Source organism: Colossoma macropomum, unplaced genomic scaffold, assembly GCF_904425465.1.
Source record: "Colossoma macropomum unplaced genomic scaffold, Colossoma_macropomum, whole genome shotgun sequence".
In the NCBI taxonomy this organism is placed as follows: domain Eukaryota; kingdom Metazoa; phylum Chordata; class Actinopteri; order Characiformes; family Serrasalmidae; genus Colossoma; species Colossoma macropomum.
The window spans coordinates 3,404,095-3,426,671 of NW_023494786.1; the positions used below are offsets into that span (position 1 = coordinate 3,404,095).

The 22,577-nt window shown below is 37.4% G+C and overlaps 1 protein-coding gene across 1 annotated transcript; it reads left to right on the top strand.

Annotated features, from left to right (window-relative positions):
- Positions 1-9,274: 9,274 nt before the first annotated feature.
- On the top strand, positions 9,275-21,732 carry LOC118798330 (calcium-activated chloride channel regulator 1-like). Its single transcript, XM_036557761.1, is given in 15 exon segments — positions 9,275-9,524; positions 12,117-12,251; positions 12,394-12,544; positions 12,751-12,859; positions 12,964-13,129; positions 13,357-13,587; positions 15,391-15,618; positions 15,771-15,951; positions 16,150-16,256; positions 16,349-16,561; positions 16,693-16,886; positions 16,888-16,955; positions 17,111-17,275; positions 19,104-19,331; positions 20,757-21,732. Coding segments are annotated over 15 exon segments (2,712 nt in total). The 5' UTR covers positions 9,275-9,374; the 3' UTR covers positions 21,143-21,732.
- The last annotated feature ends 845 nt before the right edge of the window (positions 21,733-22,577 follow it).

Consider the following 22,577-nt stretch of genomic DNA (forward strand, 5'->3'; position numbering starts at 1 on the left):
AGCTAGCTAATGTTCGAGTACACACAGCGTCTGAAAGTCTGAATTATGTCTGGCTAACTGAACCAATGACTTTATTTACTTAGTACTGTGCAAAAGTCAAAGAGCACTTTTCATGTATATAATTTCCAGTCAAAACCGCCATTAAGTCCATGTTACAAGTTCATTTTTCAAGAGATATTTCTCAGGAAATTAGATATAAAATAATCCACTTGAGAAAGTCAAAGGAAAAGAAGTATAAAAAAACAAAACCTGGAGTTCAAAAAATTTGTTTAAAGATACAGAGAAGATGGGACTGGTCTACCAGGTCCTGCATGGTTGACTGCATGGTCTGGTAGACCACCAAAACTGTAATTATCAGAGCTTTCATCTTTGAGAGACAGCAGAGAATGAGGCTTCACTCTTGCTTTAGATCTGAACAAATCCACAGGTGCTTCTGTCCATCCCTCCACTGTGAGAAGACAACCCAACGTTATAGGTCTAAAACACTAATAACTAATGTATGGATAAATTTAATAAACCTCCAAAGCATCCAAAATGGTTTTATTTAATTATATATATATATATATATATATATATATATATATATATATATATATATATATATATATATATAATTAAATAAAACCATTTTGGATGCTTTGGAGGTTTATTAAATTTATATTTATATATATATATATATATATATATATATATAAAAAACACTATACCACGATACATGCCAAAACCATCAGTAATCTTAATTATACATGATCAAAATTTTTGCCTGTACTGCCCACTACTAAATGTGATTGTAGGAGTACTTTATAGTTTTACGTCTGAATTGCTGTATGTAAACTTTAGCTAATTTTTCCCTGATAGTCAATCAGATTTCATGTTCTGTCATCATCTGAATTTACAATATAAATAGCAAACACAAGAGTGACATCTCTGTAACTTCTTTCACTCAATACAAATCCACCTGTATGGGTCAACAGAGTTTGAAGGCTTCCATTCAAACTCTGATGACCCATATAGGTGGATTAGTGCACTTAATAAAACTTAAAAATTCAAGAAATTTAACACTTAAAATGATGGTTCTTCAAGGGTTCTTTAGTAAAGAAAATGGTTCTGTATAGAACCATGAACACTCAAAGAACCCTTTGCATGATTAAAGGGTTCTTTGCATCATGAAAGAATTCTTCAGATTGATGAAGAATGCGCTGTAGATTGTTTTAAATAGAACCTCTTTGAAAAGCGTTCTATATAGCACCTTCTATTGTTGCGATGATGGGCTTGTTACAATAGAAGAACCCATTTGTTATATGAAATAGTTACAAATACTTTGCCTGGTGTTTGAGAAAATGTGATACAAGTTTTAGGTCTGAAATGTCATTTTTACAAACCATTCATAGCAGAGATGTATATAGAGGGCTGCAAGCCAAAAACTATTTTTTCAGATTGAAAACTATTCATTAACATTGCAGATAAACTTACAAGACAAGTGTAGGTCCACTGGTAATTTTGGATTGAAAATAAAATGGCTATATCTGTGTTGTAGACATCACAACCCCTGGTTCGCATCACCACCACTGTAAATAAATCTGAGTTAGTAAGTTTATATCTCAAAGACTGAACTGTGGAGAACTTCTGAGAAATCGGTGGAATTACTCTTTAAGGTGGAACGGATAATAAAAAGCCAAGAAAGTGCAAATAAAAAGCCAACTTCTACCTCCTGATGTGAGCAGGAATTCCGTGCATCTATTCTTGCCTGAACAGGGAAATGCATCCTTGTTATCCACTGTGTGTGTCTTCAAGAAGCTCAAATATGCACATAACACATGCATAATGAAGTGCATTGAGATCACTATGATATTCACGATGTTGCCTAATTTTGTCTTAAAAATTGAATATATAGTACGTATTGTGGACATCGCCCAGCCTCGGTGTCTGCACTGATTTTTTAAGCCTGTTTATTTTTGAATATTAGCAATATATTTTTTCTTTGTAGAATTGTGGAACTTTCGTGAAGTAGGCACTGTAGACCTGTAGGCTGTGTCTGAAATGTAAAAAAATGTGTTCTGGGGCAGGATGACACAGAGTCCTGTCTGAATTTAATGTTTGTTGAAAAGGATGTCTTCCTTTGTTCCTCCTTTCAGCCATTTTTTGCATCCTACATATCCTATAATCCACTTTGTCCGCACTGAAAATACCAGCGCTGACACAGTGGAGAACACTGCCTTTGCGGGCCCTGACTTATGAAACAGTGAGCAAGACATCGAGACAGCTGCCTTCAGTTTTGGACACAGTCAACAGCTCAGTGGTAATCAGTCAGGCACTAAAGAGATTTTGGTTTGCGTGGGGCAGGGCTGTGGTAAGAAGCCATTAAGAGACTTTACTTGATGTCAGTGTCCTACATTATTGTCCTGCCCAAGTCAAATCCAGCACAGGAAAAACAAATGTGCAAAAATCTCTCAATTGAAATAAGCTAATTTGACCTTTTAATTTTCAGTTAACAGTACATTAATGCACTATGCTAAAGCTGAAAAAAGATGCCCCTTCAAGAATATGAGAGCAGAAGTTAACCTCATTGAGAACGATATTATTTTGTCAGAACTGAAACTAGGTTTACTGTCTTCGACAAACTGATGGTGCTTGTGTGTCTACTGATAACCCCTAATGTGGGATCCATAAAGTCTTATCTGATCTTAGCTACCTTTGATAACACCAATTTAACTTTGTGTGTGACTTATATTCCTGATGATTTGGAGGTCATAAATAGCTCAGAATAGAGGACGACAACTTTTTTATTTAGATGCAGTAGTTTCAAAGTATTAATAGTATTTGTACGTACTGTGTCCACTTATTGTCCACTCTATTAGACATTCCTACCTTGTTGGCACACTGTAGATGAAAAAGTCAGTGACAATAGCTCATCTGTTGCTGCACAGTTTGTGTTAGTCATCCTCTAGTCCAGGCATGTCAAACTGCCAAAGTGCTGCCGACATAAATGCTTACCCTTATCTAAAGCTCTGAATTCAGTTCATGAAGGCCTTGCTCATTGGCTGATAAGCTAAATCAGGTGTGTATTATGAGGCAGTGTACTGAAGTTTGCAGTGTTTTGGCCCACAAGGACTGGAGTCTGACACATGCTCTAGTCCTTTATCAGAATGTTGCCCCCTTAGAATGCTGTTGAGATTAAATTTCAAAGATATTGTTTCATTCCAAAATGTATTCCATGTATTCCAAAACATCAAAGTACTTAAAAAAACAAACTTTGCATATATATATATATATGTACGTTGCATATATATATATATATATATATATATATATATATATATATATATATATATATATATATATGTATGTGTGTGTGTGTGTGTGTGTGTGTGTATATATATATATACACACACACACACACACACATAATAATAGAGCAAGTTAGCTAAGTAGCTTTTCTCAATGATAATGTGAGTTTTCTAGTTTAACTGTAGTTACTAAACCTATTGATTGATTGTTATAAGACGGGACAAATATCCCGGGGATAAATGACGGGACTGTGGCCCAAGATCTGGTCTGTTTCATCTGTTAGATCTCATCTGGCCATTCTTACTGTGAGTTAAAGCAGCTCTTAAGCTCTTATAAACCCATGGGATGATCCAAGCCTGACTATACTAATAACAGTCTGATCGTATAATTTACACATAGGCTAGCTAAATCTGTCTACATGAATGAATTCATGACAGTATGTAAGAATTATGAAACAAATTCTCAGACAAATCCATGGAGAACAGATTTGTCTGTTGCTGCTAATTTCAACCACTGGATCATAGAATTTCTAGTGAGCCTTAAACTGGCTATGCCTGAATGATAATTGCATAGCTATTGCTGTGTTCGACTAAAGTGGGAAAGTGGAGCTCAGAACTGTGTCATATTTGACGTGTTTGAGTTACAATGTGGGGAAAAAATACAGTGAGTACTGTTAGCAACTAGCTGGTTAGCTAACGTTAGTGATATGAGTGACAACACAAGTTCATGATGTGTTCAGGTCCTTGAAACAGCAAAAATATTCCTGATCATTTACACATTGAGGAATGCATAGATAAACTTTATTAGTTTATTAGTCATTAGTTAATGTTGTGTAACCCTTACATTTGTCATAAATGACAAATTTTTTCCTGCTTATTGATTCATTATTTTCTAATGAGGTTGTTCCTTAGTGCAGTGGCTCCCAAGGCTGGTCCCAGAGTACCTCTGCCCTGCACATTTCAATGTTTTTCCTGTCTTAGCACTTGGTGTTTTGTCATCATTTCTTATTCATCCTTCATGTTTGTCCTCCATACAATATATCTTATGAGCTTTTATAAGCTGACATACACTGCCTCATCATTGACTCACTATCGCTGATTTTTAATAAATAATTTGGATTTGTACATTGAGGCTTTGTAAGTGCTCATTTTGGCTATGGTATATTCTATATAAATATATTTATAATCTACAAGGAAGCCTCATCAAAAGGAAACCTTACCTGTGACTTCATCACAAAAGTCAGCATCTGAAGTATGCAAAACAACATCCAAATAAGCTAAAGCATTTTGGAAACAAGTGGTGTGGACTAATGAAATAAAAATTGAACTCTCTGGCCACAATCACCAAATGTATGTATGGGGAAAAGCAGCATTTGATGAAAAGAACACCTTGTCAACTGTTAGGCATGGGAATGCTATGGGGTAGTGTGGCAGCCAGTGGCACAGGAAACACTGCATGGGTGGAAGAATGGATTCTATTAAAGCCAGGACAATGATCCAAAACCTACCCATTTTTTAAGCAATATTTCAATAGACGAAGGCGAACTATTCCAATAATATTGCTTATAAGTTCATCATTAGACAAATCTTTTTTTTCACAGATATACCTGATGCAACTGAGAAGCTATCAAGCTATTGGCATTAAATCAGACAGTTTGTTTCTAGCAGCTTTTGGATCAAGAATACAAACCTCTGTTTTGAATTGTATAGGATACTTTTATGTCTTTTACACAGTCCTCAATCTTAAAAAGTTGACATTTTATCACTGCGTTTGGATGATATATACTTTCAGGTGTCATCAGAATAGCAGTGGTATTTGATGTCATGTTTGCTGATAACAGTACCCAGTGGTAGAGGTCCTAAAATACAGCCTTGTGGGACACCATACTTTACTTTTGTATGTGCAGATGATTCACTGTTTATAATTGCAAGCTGATAGCGATCAGTTAGGTAAGATCTGAACCAGGAAAGAGTTATTCCTGTAACTCCTTTTTTAGCCTATCTAGTAAGATAGAATGGTCTGTTATATCAAATGCTGTGCTAAGATCAAGCAGAACAAGCAAAGATGCATTTCCTTGGTCACAAATTAATAAGAGGTCATTTAGAATTTTGCTAGTGCTGTCTCTGTACTATGATAAAGCCTAAATCCTGACTAATAATTTTCACGTATTTGATTCTTATGCATGTAAGAACTGCTGTGCCGCAGCTTTCTCCAAAATGATTCCAGCCTCTCTGCAGTGGTTACACTGTACTCAGGATCTGGATAGGTTGTTTAAGGCAGCAGATTTATTGAGGTTAACTGTGCAGTTAGAATTTTTTGTCTAATAGTTTCAATTTCATTAAGAAAATTCATGAAGTCATTGCTGCTGCAAGCTGTTAGTGTCTGGATTTCAGTAGCCACCTGGTTCTTATTTAATTTAGAAATGGTGAAAAATAGATAATATTAGTATCATAGTAGGATTATTCTTGTTACTGTCAATCAGAGTGGAGAAATAACAATTTACCAGTTTTTTTTTGCCTAATTCTTTTACTTCGTAGTGGTGCCGCATTATCTAAAGTATTTGGCCTTAATAACCCATTCTGTGAGCTGATAGCAGATAGAAGCTAATAAATCAGGGAGGTTTCCAATAAAACTATGAGGATGTTATAATATGCCTGTCAAATTACAAATAGTGTGGGGATGAACTTATTATGATGATAATATTATGATTGTACAGGATTTCATACAACATAAAGTAATGATCTGAGACTGGGGTACAATGACTAAATTATCTATGTTGATACCAAAGGTCAAAATTAAGTGAAGGGTGTGGCTGCAGTAGTGAGTGGGCCCCAGATTCTTAAAACAAGAATAGAAAGACTACGAAGTGGTTATTTTACTTTTTGTATGCTCCAAAAATGTGTCCAAGGATTAGACTTTTTTATGCTATATAGATCTATATACACATATTCTCCATTAATCTACAGAACTAGGTTCCTCCGTTCAGCCATTTTTTGCATCCTACCTATCCTACAATCCTCTGTGTCCACACTGAAAATACCAGTGCTGACACAGTGGAGAACACTGCCTTCGCAGGCCCCGACTTATGAAACAGTGAGCAAGACATCGAGACAGCTGCCTTCAGTTTTGGACACAGCCAACGGCTCAGTGGTAATCAGTCAGGCACTAAAGAGATTTTGGTTTGCGTGGGGCAGGGCTGTGGTAAGAAGCCATTAAGAGACTTCACTTGATGTCAGTGTCCTACATTATTGTCCTGCCCAAGTCAAATCCAGCACAGGAAAAACAAATGTGCAAAAATCTCTCAATTGAAATAAGATAATTTGGCCTTTTAATTTTCAGTTAACAGTACATTAATGCACTATGCTAAAGCTGAAAACATGAAGATTACCAAAGTAAGATGGTCCTTCAAGAATATGAGAGCAGAAATTAACCTCATTGAGAACAATATTATTTTGTCAGAACTGAAACTAGGTTTACTGTCTTCGACAAACTGATGGTGCTTGTGTGTCTACTGATAACCCCTAATGTGGGATCCATAAAGTCTTATCTGATCTTATCTTAGCTACCTTTGATAACACTAATTTAGCTTTAAATGTGTGACTTATATTCCTGATGATTTGGAGGTCATAAATAGCTCAGAATAGAGGATGACAACTTGCCTTATTTATTCAGATGCAGTAGTTTCAAAGTTGTATGTATTAGCTGTGTGATATACTTAAAACTTAATTTCAACAGCCACGTTTATAAAATGTGAGATATTTGACCCAAGTTCCAATGTTAGCCATCTAAAGTTAGGGCTTCATTATTATTCTTTTCTTTGGTTATCAAATTCTTATAGTATTCAAGGTGAGCCTGGGGCTTCTATTTGGATTTATTTCATTTTTGGAAGATGTTCTCTTATTTGAGAATTAATTACATTTAAGTACATATATACACCAACCAGTCACTCCATATAGAACCATTTCACCATGCGAAGAGACTGCAAGAGTGCTTCCTATCCTGAAGAAGCCCACGCTTGACAGCTCTGATATCAACAACTACAGACCGGTATCACTCCTTTCTGTCCTTTCAAAAATTCTTGAACATACAGTCTATAATCAACTGTCTCTCTTTCTCACACAGAACCAGCTCCAGGACCCCAACCAGTCTGGCTTCAAACCAGCGCACTCAACAGAAACTGCTCTTATAGCTGTGACCGAGAAGCTCCAGTCAGCAAGATCAGCTGTCTGTCATCTGTCCTGATTCTTCTTGACCTCTCAGCAGCTTTTGACATGGCCAATCACACGGTCCTTCTGGATGTCCTCACCAACCTTGGAATCACTGGCTCTGCATGGAAGTGGTTCAAGTCCTATCTGGAAGATCGCTCATACCAGGTAACATGGAGAGGGTCCACATCCTCTCCATGCAGGCTCTCCACTGGTGTCCCACAAGGCTTGGTGCTAGGTCCTCTTCTCTCTTCTCTTTACACTAGCTCTCTTGGCAATGTAATATCATCTCATGGCTTCTCTTATCACTGTTATGCTGATGACACTCAACTAATGCTTTCTTTCTCACCCTCTGACACACAGGTTTCCAGTCGGATCTCAGCATGTCTGTCTGACATCTCCTCATGGATGGCAGCTCACCACCTGAAGCTCAATCCTAGCAAGACTGAGCTGCTGTTCATCCCTGCAACTACAGGTCCTCATCATGATCTTACCATCTCATTCGAGAACTCTCTGATTTTCCCATCTGTAGAGGCAAGAAGTTTCTGGATGGCCAGTTATCGTTCTCGACTCACATTGCGAACCTAACTCGGTCATGCAGATTTCTCCTGTATAACATCCGGAGGATACGACCCTTTCTCACTCAAGAGGCCACCCAGGTACTAGTGCAGTCTCTTGTCATCTCAAGGCTTGACTACTTAAACTCGCTCTTGGCTGGTCTTCCAATGCAGGCCATCAAGCCTCTGCAACTCATCCAGAATGCAGCAGCACGGCTCGTCTTCAATCTCCCCAAGTTCAGCCACGTCACCCCACTGCTACGCTCCCTTCACTGGCTTCCTGTAGCTGCACGCATCAGATTTAAAACCTTTATGCTTGCTTACAAAGCCAAAAATGGACCAGCCCCTTCCTACTTGATGGCAATGGTGAAATCTCAAACTGTAACACGAGCCCTTCGAGTTTCGAGCACAGCTCGACTTGACCCGCCATCCTTCAAGGCGCGCGGAAGGCAAGCATCAAGACTGTTCTCTGTGCTGGCACCCAGGTGGTGGAACAAACTCCCACTGGCTGTCCGTACAGCAGAGTCTCTCGCTGTCTTCAAACGCAGACTGAAGACACATCTGTTTATACAGCACTTAAATGAGCACTGAATTAAGTATTGATTGTAAGGTATTGTACTGCACTTATGTATTATATTGTATTGCACTGCTCTGTGTTTAACTCTGTTCCTTTTTCTCTAGGTGTCAATAATGACTTTCTGATTCTAGCAGTATCTGAGCTCAGGACTGGCTTTCTCTCTAACCTATTGGTAACTAGCAAAGATACTTTCTCTGGATAGACAAAGCACTTTTTGTAAGTCGCTCTGGATAAGAGCGTCTGCTAAATGCTGTAAATGTAAATGCAAAGAACCATTTAAGCATGAAATGGTTCTATATAGAACTCTTGGTTCTTAATAGAACCATTCCCTTTAATAAACCCTAGAAGAACCATCTTTTTTAAGACTGTATAAAAATTGCCTCATATTAAAGGGGTTGGAGTACTGTGCCAAAGCAACACATACAATATGTTGGAGATTTGTCCAGTTACTGACTAATATTCCAACGCAAATGACAAGTAAGAGGTAGAGTTTATGAAAGCCTTATCTAGACCCAATTAACCCGGTTAACACAGGATTTACAACTTATGACAGGATGTTTTACAATAGCTGGACAAAGGCCGGGCTTTTCCAACCATCCCTGCTAATAAAAGGAGTGATTTCCACAACTTTATTGACTGTAGGTGTTTTCCTCCTTATAACACAAATTATAAGTGTGATGTTGTAAGAGTGATACAACTTACAGTATAAGAGTTACACTCTGGGCTTCTTGTTTCAGTGTTGAAGTCATGGCCAAAGCATTTGCTGTAGTGTTGCTGCTCCTCAATGCACTGGGACCAAATACAGGAATCAAACTGGATGGAAATGGATACACTGACATTCTTGTAGCCATCAACCCAGCTGTGCCTCAAAATGATGAGATCATAAATCAAATCAAGGTATTTAATTTATTTACATATTTTCCAATAATATTAGAATAATATTATTAGGAAATAAACTGAAGTTTATTTCCTAATAATATTTCTCTAGAATAAAACATTTCACATCAAACCAAATATATTTGTGTGCATATATATATATATATATATATGCACATACATATATGTGGTTTGGTTTCCATTTGAATGCTTTTTTGTTGTTGTTTTGAATACGTGATGTATTAGGTTTAAAACTATCATGATGTCTACAATGCAGATATATTCATTTTATTTCTGTCCAAAATGACTGGTGAACCTACGCGTGTGTCCAGAGTTTTTAGATGTTGATAATGGCAAAACAGTTGTAAATGCGGGGACCTTGAAACCATACCTCTTCACCATGAATGTGTTTTTCAACAACAGATGTTTTTCATGCAGTAAGTTTTTGTGAGGGAACTTTTAGAGGCATTAAACTCTTCAGGCCTCTGGTTCATATCACCACCACGGTGAACAATTCTGACTCTCTAGAATAAAACATTTCACATCAAATCAAATCAATCTAAATGACGTTGTTTATAGCTGCTTAACTTTTAAATATCAGTGGAATTCCCTTTTAACGCTTGTACTGTTTCAGTACTTCTTGGAACTAAATTGGCCCACGTTTTAGTTTATAAAAGTATACTTTTAAGTATTCTTTAGGTGTAAGAGTAGTAAAGATGGAGTACACAACTAGTTTACATGTAAGTTTTATTTTGTACTGCAACTACACTGCGAACTAGTAAGTATACTGTTCATTTACTAGCTATATACTTCTATCCCACATTTTAGGTAATGAAAGTATACTTAACTATTTTAATAGTTTATATATTGCAATTACGCTTTTTTTTTGGTAAAAAAAAATGACTTGTAGTACTTATAGTTTACTACTTATTTTGCATTTAAAACTATAGTGCTAGGTTTCTATTCAGGTATTATTTTTTTATTCATGAAATATACCTTTAAAAGTACTTTAAGCAAACTTAAAGTTCAGTAATGTAAACACAGTACCAGTAGACAAAACATAAAATTCCCAAGACATAATTAGGATTAAGAACATATTGGTTTTCTTTATAAATCAAATTTTTCAAACAAAGATTAAATTTGTGGCATGCAACCTCTCCAAAATCAGTCCCTGGCTGCCCACAAAAAGGTTGTACAATTTACATAAAAGATCAGTTCCGTACTATTTACTCTACGCTATTCCACCCCAAATTACATGCCAAGTATACTTAAACTTTATAAGGCAAGAATACTTATTTATGCTTTTCCTAAGTATATTAAAGTAGATTAAAAACAAGTGCAGTCCAAATAAACTCAGACTCTTCTGCATACTTCTCAGTATAAGTCAAGTATACTTCAGTATAATTTTGTTTAGTATATCTCTGCTAAGCACATAAAAAGTAAACTGAAAGCATGCTCACTTATTTTTTAGTTTAAAAGAAGTATACTTACAGTACACTTCAACAAACTTCATTTTTGTAAAGGCAGACCTGGTTGCTTGTTTCTGTCATGAGATCTGGCAACACTGCTGACTTCAGCCTCATCTGCTGTAGTGCATATTTATAGTAAGCTCAATACACAAAACTGTATGTAGGATATTTTCGGTCAGAAGCTTGCAGGACTGTCGGAGGACGGCCAGCGATGGGTATTCTTATTAAAGGCCACTGGGGTTAGTGCAGTGTTTCCCAAACCTGCTCCTGGAGGAACTTAACAATAAGATGATTTTGGAAACCAGGCTGCCCAGCTCTGATTATTTGTAACAGAGCAGTGAAAGCACAAACGTGCAGGAATAGTGTTCCACTGGCAGTCCTGTGAGCCTCTGCTTCAAGCTGGTCACTAATGTCCCTAACACTGGTGCTTGGAACGTTGGCCAAGAATCTCTTTGGACATCATCGGCCTGGTTAGTGAGGGTTAAAATGTCACTAGCAGCTATTGCTAGCTCCGTATTGTAAACAAGCATATAGCTCTGCTCCAGAACCACCTAAGTGTAGATTTTTTTTGTCACCTCTTTATTTAACTGATTCGCAAAATCAAGCCATGTTTAGAAATGAGAGAGATTGCATGTGTTAAGCACTGCATTAACCTGTCAGCACTCAAAGTAAACAAAAAAGAATCAGTTGCTGTTTTATTTTATCATTTTTAACATTGCAAATTACTGGGAAAACAAATTCACTGTAAACTTAAAATACGTATCTAAGTTCAAAATGAACCAGTCATCAGTGCGGTACTTCCTGTAATTTTAAGACAATAAAGTGCCAGAAATGGGTGAAGCAGTGTTTGCACACAGTTGAGGCCCACATTTTAGGTTGTACAGGTTGGATTAGCTTTGTGTGTTCTACTCAAAAGACTACTTCTACTAGATGCATGGCTAAACTAACATCATATGCAGTGCAAATATGACCCAGTTCTTGTGTTTGCATCTTGTTTCGTCTCCTTTTGTTTTCACTCTTTGTTTACTTGTGAACTTGAATTTGGAAAGCACTCATAAAGCTGTGAGACTTGTTTTTCCTGCTATTTGCAGTTTTTGAGTTGTGATACTGACACTATGAATTGCTTTACTGATTTTTGTCCCAGGAAATGATTACTAGTGGATCAGAATATCTGTTTCAAGCTTTAGACAACAAGGTGTTCTTCGAGGAGGTGAAAATACTTGTACCACCGAACTGGAATGGAAGTTATGACAGAGCAAGGAGAGAAACCTATGATAAGGTATAAAATTGAGTTTTCCTTAAGATAGTTTGTGGAGGTAACATACTGCATATGAGTAATAATATATATTCTAGACATTGTGTTCATTGTTTGTGCTGTATGTAAGACTCTTCTTGCAGTATGTTATGCATTCCAATTACAGGCCAACGTAATCATTGACCTCCCACACCCAGCATTCGGTGATGACCCGTACACTAAACAGATGAAAGGTTGTGGAGAGGAGAGCGAGTACATTCACTTCACCCCAAACTTCCTCTTAAACGACAATCTTCTTAATGCATATGGGCCTAGAGGTAAGCGCTAAATAAATCTTTTTGGTTGTATCCTGAAAAGACAGATAACAAACACAGTTTAACAGGAAATTTGAAAGACATTTGTGTTTCACAATGTATTACATTTGATGTCAGTAGTGATCAACATGCAACAGATATTGCAGAAATTTACGAGAATGTAATCACGGACTTGTGGCCTCTTCTGTCCATAAATGTTTTATTTTCAGGAAGGGTTTTTGTTCATGAATGGGCTCACCTCAGATGGGGGGTGTATGATGAATATAATGAGAAGGAGCCATTCTACTTTTCTGTTACCCAGGAGGTCCAACCAACAAGGTTGTATCAACTTTCTGACTTAGAATTTCTCATAAAATAAACATGCATGACATCAAACTTATTGTATACTTCTGAATATCTTTTTGTGTATTTGTTTACCAAAGATGTACCAGGGAGATATCTGGACAGTTGTTTGAACTGATCAATGGAAATACCCTGCCTTGTCGCAATAATGTGCAAACTGGGTTACCTACTAAGGAATGCCAGTTCTATCCAGACAGAGAGCAAAAAACAAATGCTTCGATAATGTACATGCAAAGCATAAACTCTGTAAGTTGAGAGTAAATATAATATTCGGCTTACTTTTATTTATAAAATGGATGTGTACTCTTAGTTTGTAAATAAAAATATGTAGTAAGAAGCCCTATACTGATCACAATAGTACACTAGTAAGCATCTATAATCACTGGGCCATCAGTGACATTACTTTGACCTGTAATAGTTTTGAGTCATTACTGCTCGATGCCGGCACTGCCTAACAGTAATTCTTTCTGCAGGTGACAGCATTTTGTCATGAGGGGGAACATAATGCTGAAGCCCCAAACATGCAGAACCAGAAATGTAACAACAAAGCTACGCGTACAGTGATTTTTCAAGACTCTGTAGACAAAGACGCCCTTCAGACTTTAAAACCTCTACAATCCCCACCATCAGCTCCAACATTCAGGGTGATCCAGAGGCGAAGTCGGGTCGTCTGCCTCATCCTTGATGTCTCTGGAAGCATGAATGTATGTTATGATGTGGCATATTTTGACAAAACTTTTAAAGTAGAGATGATGTTCATGTCATTATCAAGTATCTTCTGCTAAGTAACATTGTTACAGTGCAACAGATACATTGGCAAATGCCTCTAGCAGAGCTATGAGGTGAGATGCAACATATTTATTTTAATGTTTACTTGTACAACAGTTTAGGACTGATGATGGCCTGACCATATGGTCTGTTCCTGATTACTTCACCCAACTACTATATAAATAAGTTCTTTACGAATACTATTATATTATTATATAAATACTATATAAATTAAATACTATATAAATTATAAGTTAATTATTTAATTGTCAGCAAACAATTTGAGGTAACTAATTGTGAATCAGGTAACTGATGTGATTTTGTATGGCACATAATTTAGAGAATCAATGAAATGTCCAAAAATATCCTTTTTACTGCATTTAGACCCAGTTGTTTGATGCAGTCTGTATCATCTTTCCTTTAGAAATGAAAGAATGTGAGAGGGCTGAGAGGAGGTGATTTGATGGGTATTGCTCCTAACCACACCTTTTAATAATAATTAATTTGAACCCAACTCATTTTAACATTTTTTTTTTAAGATGACATGCACCCAATCCTAAAAAAAAACAGCAAAATGTGTCTTCCACACCCGCATACACCTGCACCATGTTATTGCACGTTATTTTGGTATCTGCATTTAGCAATAAATCAAGCAGGGCAAATTCTACCCCCACATTCTCAACACAATAGACCACTTTCAACACATGTACTCACATAGCTGTGAGCCTAACTATGGTACAAGGGGTGTTAGTGGGATTTGTACGCACCTCAGAATTACAGCTAGGTGAAGAATGGTCCAACCCCTAAAAATACCCATGGGTGGTTCTGTGGTCAGAAACTTAGAACTGATTAAGTGCTAGATGACAGCTAAGGCTACAGTTTTAACTAAACACCATCAAGGTGGACCTACACTGTGGTTCCAGTAAAATGACCAGTGAGTGCAAAAAGTGTAAATACTTAAGATATGAAGGCAAAAAAGATGAAGGCAGCTAAGGAAAAAAATATAAGGAAATTTATAAAGGCTGCTATAATGTTACAGTGTGGTATTTCATGTTGTTAAATTGAGGTTAAATTGTGACAGATGTCTCCTAGTACTGCTTTCTTAGAACTGAAGTGGCTAATTGTAAAACTGACTAGGGCTGGGGCAATTCTATTATCAAATTAATTAAATCATGCCATCAAATTCTTACTCTTCATTACAAAACAGGTAAAGAAAACCAGGTGTCAGCTGCCTCACACTCACAGTCTTTAGAAAGTGTCTCAACTGTTGGGTTCCACTGTGCATATTACAGTAGTAAAATCTGCTAGAGTTATTTTTGCTAGATTTACTGTTTGCTACTAATAGTTCTTTATCAGTAACTTGCATATGTCAATGCCCGCATATCTTGTAGGCTGGCAGGTGTAAACAACATGTTGCTGCGAAGTCTCATTTGATTTTGCCATAGTTTCAGTGACAACTATGCACTTTGGCTTGTAGAGGTGCTTCACATATGTTTTTGCTCATAAGAAATCATCTGCTAGATTTCAAGGACTAGACAGCAAAATTGTCAGAGCATAGTGACCTGCTGATTTCTGATGTAAGAAACTATGATATCTGCTGTCACCAGGGCGATTAAAAGCAATTTAAATATAAGCACTATATAAAAATTCCTCATGAAAATATAGAGGCAATTGTTCTATAAATTAGAGAATTTCCTGTAAAAAAATTTTAATATTTGTTTTTCATCTCTTGTTTAAAGAGCAACCAGAGGTTACAGCGACTACAGCAGGCTGCTACAATTTTCCTACGTGACATTGTGGAGGAGGGAGCACATGTGGGCATTGTCCAGTTTAGTGCTTATGCAAATGTTGTGATCGGACTAACTAAAATAGATGGTAAAGCCTCAAGAGAAAGTTTGATTAGTAAGTTGCCAACATCTGCGTCTGGATCAACAAATATGTGCAATGGACTTAGACGAGGCTTTGAGGTAAGTAACAATATGTGTGTTAAATCTATAGGTTATTGCTTGTTACAGAGTGTTTAATGCATGTTTTGGATATGATTTCAATTTCTTCGTTACTGGGGATTCTCTTCGTCCAGAAAACCAAGCCCAGTATCCTTGTTTATCATGTATTTCAGGTCCTTCAGGAAGATGATAAAAGCACAATAGGAGATGAGGTGATTTTTTTAACAGATGGTGAAGCGACAGATGATGTTCAGATTTGTTTGCCGTTAGCTGTGGACAGTGGTGCCATCATCAACACTCTAGCACTTGGTCCGAGTGCCTCTAACGTGCTGATAACCATGGCAGATCTAACAGGTAGGATAAAGTCAGATTAATGATGTGCAGTGTATCACTGAGATAACTAAAGGTTGGTCGTCAGCTATTAGAATTTCACATATATTTAATATGTTGAAGCTTTAAGCTCATTCCACCACAGTGATCAGATTGGGTGGGATCTGCAAAGTGACTCTGATACTGGATCTAAAATATTTACTTTATTGTTCGTTCGATTAGATGGAAAGTTCCTGGTTGCTAGTGACAGTATCATTTCCAATGAACTTGTGGATGCCTTCTCTTCATTTACAATGTCGGATGGAGATCCCACCAAACAGACAATTCAGGTGACCTACATACAGTGCTTTCATTGTTTAAAATGGTTCCGCATTGTGAGTCAGCATGTGTACCTCACTGATGTTTTTTTTTTCTTGTACAGCTTGTGAGCACTGGAAATACTACTCATGACTGGTTCAATGGGACAGTGCCCATAGACCGCACTGTAGGAAACAGCACCACATTTACAATTATCTATGAAGAAACACCCATTGTGTACATAGAGACGCCAAGTGGTTCAGTGTATAATCAGACACATATCACTGATAATGCAGATACAAAGACAATCACTTTAAATGTTCCTGGAACTGCAGAGGTATGGCAGCATTTTTGCAGAGTTAATACATGCTTCACTGAAATCTTTGACTAATATTTTAATGCATGAATGAATGGCAATAAAACATCATGACTTGGTGAACTATTCCTGCTTCCTCTTGTGCATTGCAGACTGGAAACTGGAGATACAGCTTCCTTAACACAGAATCAACTCCTCAAACTATGACTTTAACAGTAACAAGTCGGGCAGCCCGTAATGATGTTCCTCCAGTCATGGTTAAGGCCCAAATGAACCAGCAAACCAGTGATGGCAGTAAACCCATGGTAGTTTTTGCTGAGGTCACTCAAAATTACATTCCTGTGCTGGGTTATAGCCACCCTTCAGTCAGATACTGGACATTCAGAAAACTTACTCCTCCTGGATAACGGAGCAGGTACTACCATTGAATTCTGTCTACATGCATAAATTCTCAAAAATATTATCAAACATTACAGGTCATATTAATAATTTAAATTATGTTCCACATGAGCTCACGTTAAATAGATTTTAGATGTTGTACATACTGACCAAAGAACTGCTCTTTTACAGGAGCTGATGATTTTAAAGATGATGGCATCTATTCTAGATATTTCACAAAATTAAAGACTGGAAAGTACAGCCTGAAAGTGCAGGTGTCAGACCAAGATGAAGTTGTGAAGAATTTGCCCAACAGATACAGTGGCGCACTGTATGTTCCTGGATATATTGTGGATGGCAAGTATGGTAAACTGTCATCATACCACGCAACTTGACTGTTCATTTTTTAGATACTGATATGTCTTTGGAACAGCTGAACTAGCAGATTTAGAACACTAGCACCCTCCCCAAGACCGCTCCCTCCTGTGAGCATAACACAGCCTAAATTCTTTACCTCAGCTACTTATTTGTTAGTTTCCACTTTTGTTTGTTTTAATTTCATATCCACGTCATCTGCCGTCAACAGTCCACCTAGAAAGCGCAAGGAAACGTGCTTTATGAGAAGTAAAACCAAATCACTGTAAATGTTGCTTAATTATCCTTGAACAAGACAGTTATACTTCATTAAAATCATTAAAGGCTAATGGTATTTGAAAACTTAGAATCCAGCCATAATAAACAGTTCAAAAACAGCTGCCTAAAAATCCATGTTGCTCTAACCCAGCCTGCAACACACCTGCACAAGGTATTTGGTGCTCTTAAGGCTCTGTTTAGGTATGTGGACCAGCTGGGGGTCCTTAAAGACCTGTTTAGGAACCATGGATTCCTAAACTAATGCTAATACTAATGACTATGAGCTCAAATTGGCGCTCTAAGCAGTATAACAGGGGATATGCACTTGTGAACGCAACCTTGAAAATCTCACTCCAGTCAGTGTGGGGCTGCCAGGACTGGGATTGGGAAATCCTGATCTAAAGCATGCTGCAATCAAATCACAGTTGTGATTTGTAACATACTCCCTCTGATGTTCTGTTACCTAATTATTTTCCAGTCATGCTTTTTTTTTTTTTACTTTTTCCCTTCACTACAATCAGTGTTTCTCATGGACCACTAAGTCAAGGTGCAGTAAAACTCAAGCAAGCCCAGCATCTCACCGTAAAGAGATCCTATGAAGTGTGTGTAGTCTTCCCAATGACTAGCGAAGTTAAACACATTTGATGCCTGACTGTATCTTTACACACAACAAGAGCCTGGCTAGTTGCACAATAGTGGCACCACTGGGGTCCCATTTCAGGATTTTTTTTTTAACATGCCAAATTTTACTCACCACTTGGAATTGTGTCACACTTATGTCACTCACAGCACAAGGGGAGGAGGGGTCTGTGAGGAGCAAAGTACTCAGCTGGTATGCACTTGCCCTCTGCTAGCTTAGCCATAGTAAGCTAATTAGTTTGTAATGCAAAAACATTTTTCTAAGAAGTTTGAACATAATATACATAATTTTTGTCAATAATTGCTTTGGTGCAGAACTGTGCTGTACTGCTGTGTGGCCAAACTCAGGAAAGCAATGACGTTGCAATCATTTCAAATATTAAGCATTTTACAGAATTTCGTTGCTACGGCTTAAAAACAGCTTTGTTTGGCATTATTTTCGGGTTTGAAAAGGGAACTGCCAGATTGCAATGATTTCTGGACAAGTTCTGCTGCTGAAGTCAATTCTAACGTTCTCTCGATCCAACACAATTCACTTGAGCTACTAAAGTAATAGGCCCTTAAAGAGATGATTCACCACTATTCTAACCTATACAATCCAAATAAATAGGCTCCCAATCATACAAACTGCCCCACCACAGCCTGAGAAAGTTGTCAGATGTATTTCCATGAGCTTTGTTTTTAAAAACTGAACTTCCACATTGCATTACAGCAACTAGCTATATAGACACTCTTAACGCCTCTTAAAACCAAGGGAAGACTATTCAGGACACATAATGCACTGCTCCCCTGTAGTCTGAAGCTGAACCATGACTCTTGCAGTTTTGCAAGCAGTTTTGTAGCTGTGTGAGTCAGTATGTGCCTGTTCTTTTAAAATGCAGCATGAAGACTGACATTCAGCTCTTTTTTTCAGGTGAAGTACAGCTAAACCCTGAGAAGCCCCCAGTAAATGTGCAGCCAGCAGATGTTGGCAGCTTCACTAGAACAGTCACTGGAGAGAGCTTTGTGGTGAGTGTGCCCTCAGGCGTAACCCCACCGAACTTCCCTCCCAACAAGATCACTGATCTGAGTGCTGAAATCAAGGAGGACACTGTGCTTCTCAACTGGACAGCACCTGGCGAGGAAATGGATGAAGGAACAGGTAAATATTACACAGTTCTACTTTAGATGACCCACTGCTCTAACACTGAAGGTCCTGATAAACATGATGGGTGACAAACCACATTGAGAGTGCAGAGAGAACATTAATTAATCCCATTGGTGCTGTTAAAGAGATTACTGGAATGTGTTTAATTAGCTGGGTTAATCTTTGATGTTGCACTCAGTAGAAACCATATGCACCCAGACAGACTAGCATTTTATTGGCACTGGCAATCAATGCCTTGCCATGCTGTATTGTGGGATTGGATCTGCCATGCTGGCATTGTTTGTTGATTGCATGCTGTACATATGCAAAGACCCTGTTTTATGGATTTTCAAACTTGTCATGCTTAAAAGTGAATCGAATGAGAGAGGGAATGTATCTTAACCAACTCCAGAGGGATGCTAAACAACATTATAGGGATACGATTAGTCATATTGATAATGTGGATACATACAATCTACCAAACAAGGATATTTTCCCTCTTTTTTCACTCCCATTTTTTTCCTAGCTGGTGTCTGGCTTAAGCACCTATTATTTTGAGTAATGTATAACATTTTAAGTTACTCAAAGCCCATGTACAGTTGATTGCCAGCTCTGCTAATATATAGTAGTGTCTTGGCTTAGAAGAAGACAAACCGGAGCGAGTGGCAGGTGCCACAGTATACACTTATCAGGCATAACATTATGACCACCTCTGTGTTTCTGCACTCATTGTCCATTTTATCAGCTCCACTTACTATATAGGTGCACTTTGTAGTTCTACAGTTACAGACTGTAGTCCATCTGTTTCTCTGCATACTTTGTTAGCCCCCTTTCACCCTGTTCTTCAGTGGTCAGGACCCTCATGGACCCTCACAGAGCAGGTACTATTTGGGTGGTGGATCATTCTTAGCACTGAAGTAGCACTGATGTGGTGGTTTTGTATTAGTGTGCATTGTGCTGGTCTGAGTGGATCAGACACAGCAAAATGGCACTCAAACAAGAATGGTTAGGGGAACAGAAGAGAGGACAGTGAGAAAAGAGAGAGTCGAAAAGTGTTTTGTAAAATATTAAGCCTGTTCATTTCATGATTGTTGTTGTTCATTAAGTCAAATGTTATAGAATGGTTTGTTGCTCTTCATTGGATTTTGCTGTACTGTCAGTAGACTACAGTACGTGTTTTTTTTGTTTTTTTAAACACACTGTCCCACTTTAACTCAAAAAACAGAACTGAAATGAAAAATGTGGTCATGGGTCTATAGTCAAAAACTTTACTCACCACAGTTTTAACACATTGACATTTAGGTGGTTTGCGACAACTCTCAAAAAAACTGAATGAACATATGAATAAAGAGTTTTTAATGAGGTCTCCTGCTTCAGTTTACCAAAAAACGTCCCACTTTTGCTGTATTCACCTTACTTTGTCTTTCTTTTCTTTTTAAGCTGAATCCTATGAAATTAGATGGAACGAACATTTGGAGATGCTTCAGAACAACTTCAGCAATGCTAATCTAGTAAACACATCAGCACTCCAACCACAAGAAGCAGGTTCAGCTGAACATTATTTCTTCTTGCCTGGTGTCACAATCCAAAATGGAACCACTCTGTTCTTTGCTATTCAATCAGAGAACAAGGAGAGAAAGTCTGAGGTATCTAACATTGCTCGAGCAACAAACTTTGTACGGACTCCCAGACCACCAGCAATTTCAAATCCAGGCCTAGACCTGACCGCTATAGTGGTCTCAGTCTGTGTGGTAACCATGGTGGCATGTGTCATAGCTGCTGTAATCACATGGGCACTGAAACGAAAGAAGGCTATTAGAGTTTAAATTATCCAATACTTACACCTTGCAGATGATCTCTAGTGACAGAACATTTTAACCAAATGCTTTAACAAATAACAAATGAACAAACTAAGTTGGTTCACATTAACTGGTCTTTTCAATCTTTAATTCATTATTAGTAACATTAGCATTTTTAGATAAAGCCTTCCTTTCAGTACTGGTCTATCAAATGACTTTTCACAGTTGAAGAGCTTTCTAAGAAAATCTGATAGAAATGGCAAACTTTACTTGAAACCGTTTCTGTGGGACTGTTATAAACAAGCTTAGCTCTGCCGAGAAAATTTAGTGTCATCCATTATTCTGATAGTATATATAGCTCAACAATGTGCATTCAGTTGTGGGATCTTTTCTTGCACAATAATGTTTTTTCAAATGAAAATGTTCTAGCTTCTCAAGATTTATTTATACTTTAAAAAAAAAGTTTGCATTTTGTCAGCAAGTCTTGATCAGTATATGATTTAATGTGAGAGAAACAATGTAAAGAGAATCTAAAAATAATAATTTTAAAATTATTTACAGAAATAAGTACAAATTCATGAATGTAGCTTTTCAATAAAGAAATCAGTGGAACTAACCGCAATGCTCTTTTTCTGATTAAGCATACATACATTTGTTTCATACATTTATGGTCGCTTGCAAAAGCATTCACGTCCATATTTGTTAAACAACACCAGCTACCGCCTTTTTCCCCCATAAACATTCTTTTCTGATGGAAAGCCCTTATTTGCTTGACCATACTGTGCACCTGTCATATATGTTATTATTGTGTACATAAAAGCATGCCCAGGTTATCCACAGTATATACTGTACATCTATGGAGTCCAAATACAGTAAGGATTTCATGACACACTGAAGTAATGTGAGCGCTGGTAGGATCGTACACGTTTGCATCTCTCTATTCTTTAGGCCTGATCACACATATATATAGTACAGTGCACCCAGGAAAACTGGTCAAATCTACAAACCTCAATTCCAAAAAAGTTGGGAGAGTATGTGGAATTTAAATAAAAACAACAAGCAGCAATTTGAAAATCCACTTTGACCTGCACCAAAACAAAAAAGAATATAAAAATGACCCGTTAAATGTTTTACCTTATCAAAGTCATTGTATTTTGTTTTTATAAATATTCGCTCATTCTAAAATTATAAGGGCAATTTAAGACCAGGGATGTTGTTAAAACATTCAAAAAACATCTTAAAACAGGTGATGCAATCATGCTTGCTTGTAAAAGTAGCATCAAGGAAAGGTCTAGTCCTTTATGAGTAAGGATAGGTCAATTTTACTTTGCTAAAAATGCACCAGTGAATAATCCAGTATAAAACCAAGGTTCCTGAATGAGCAACTTGCAAGCATTCTAGGTCTTTCACCCTCTACGGTGCACACCACCATGAAAAGATTCAAGGAATGTCTGTGCACAAA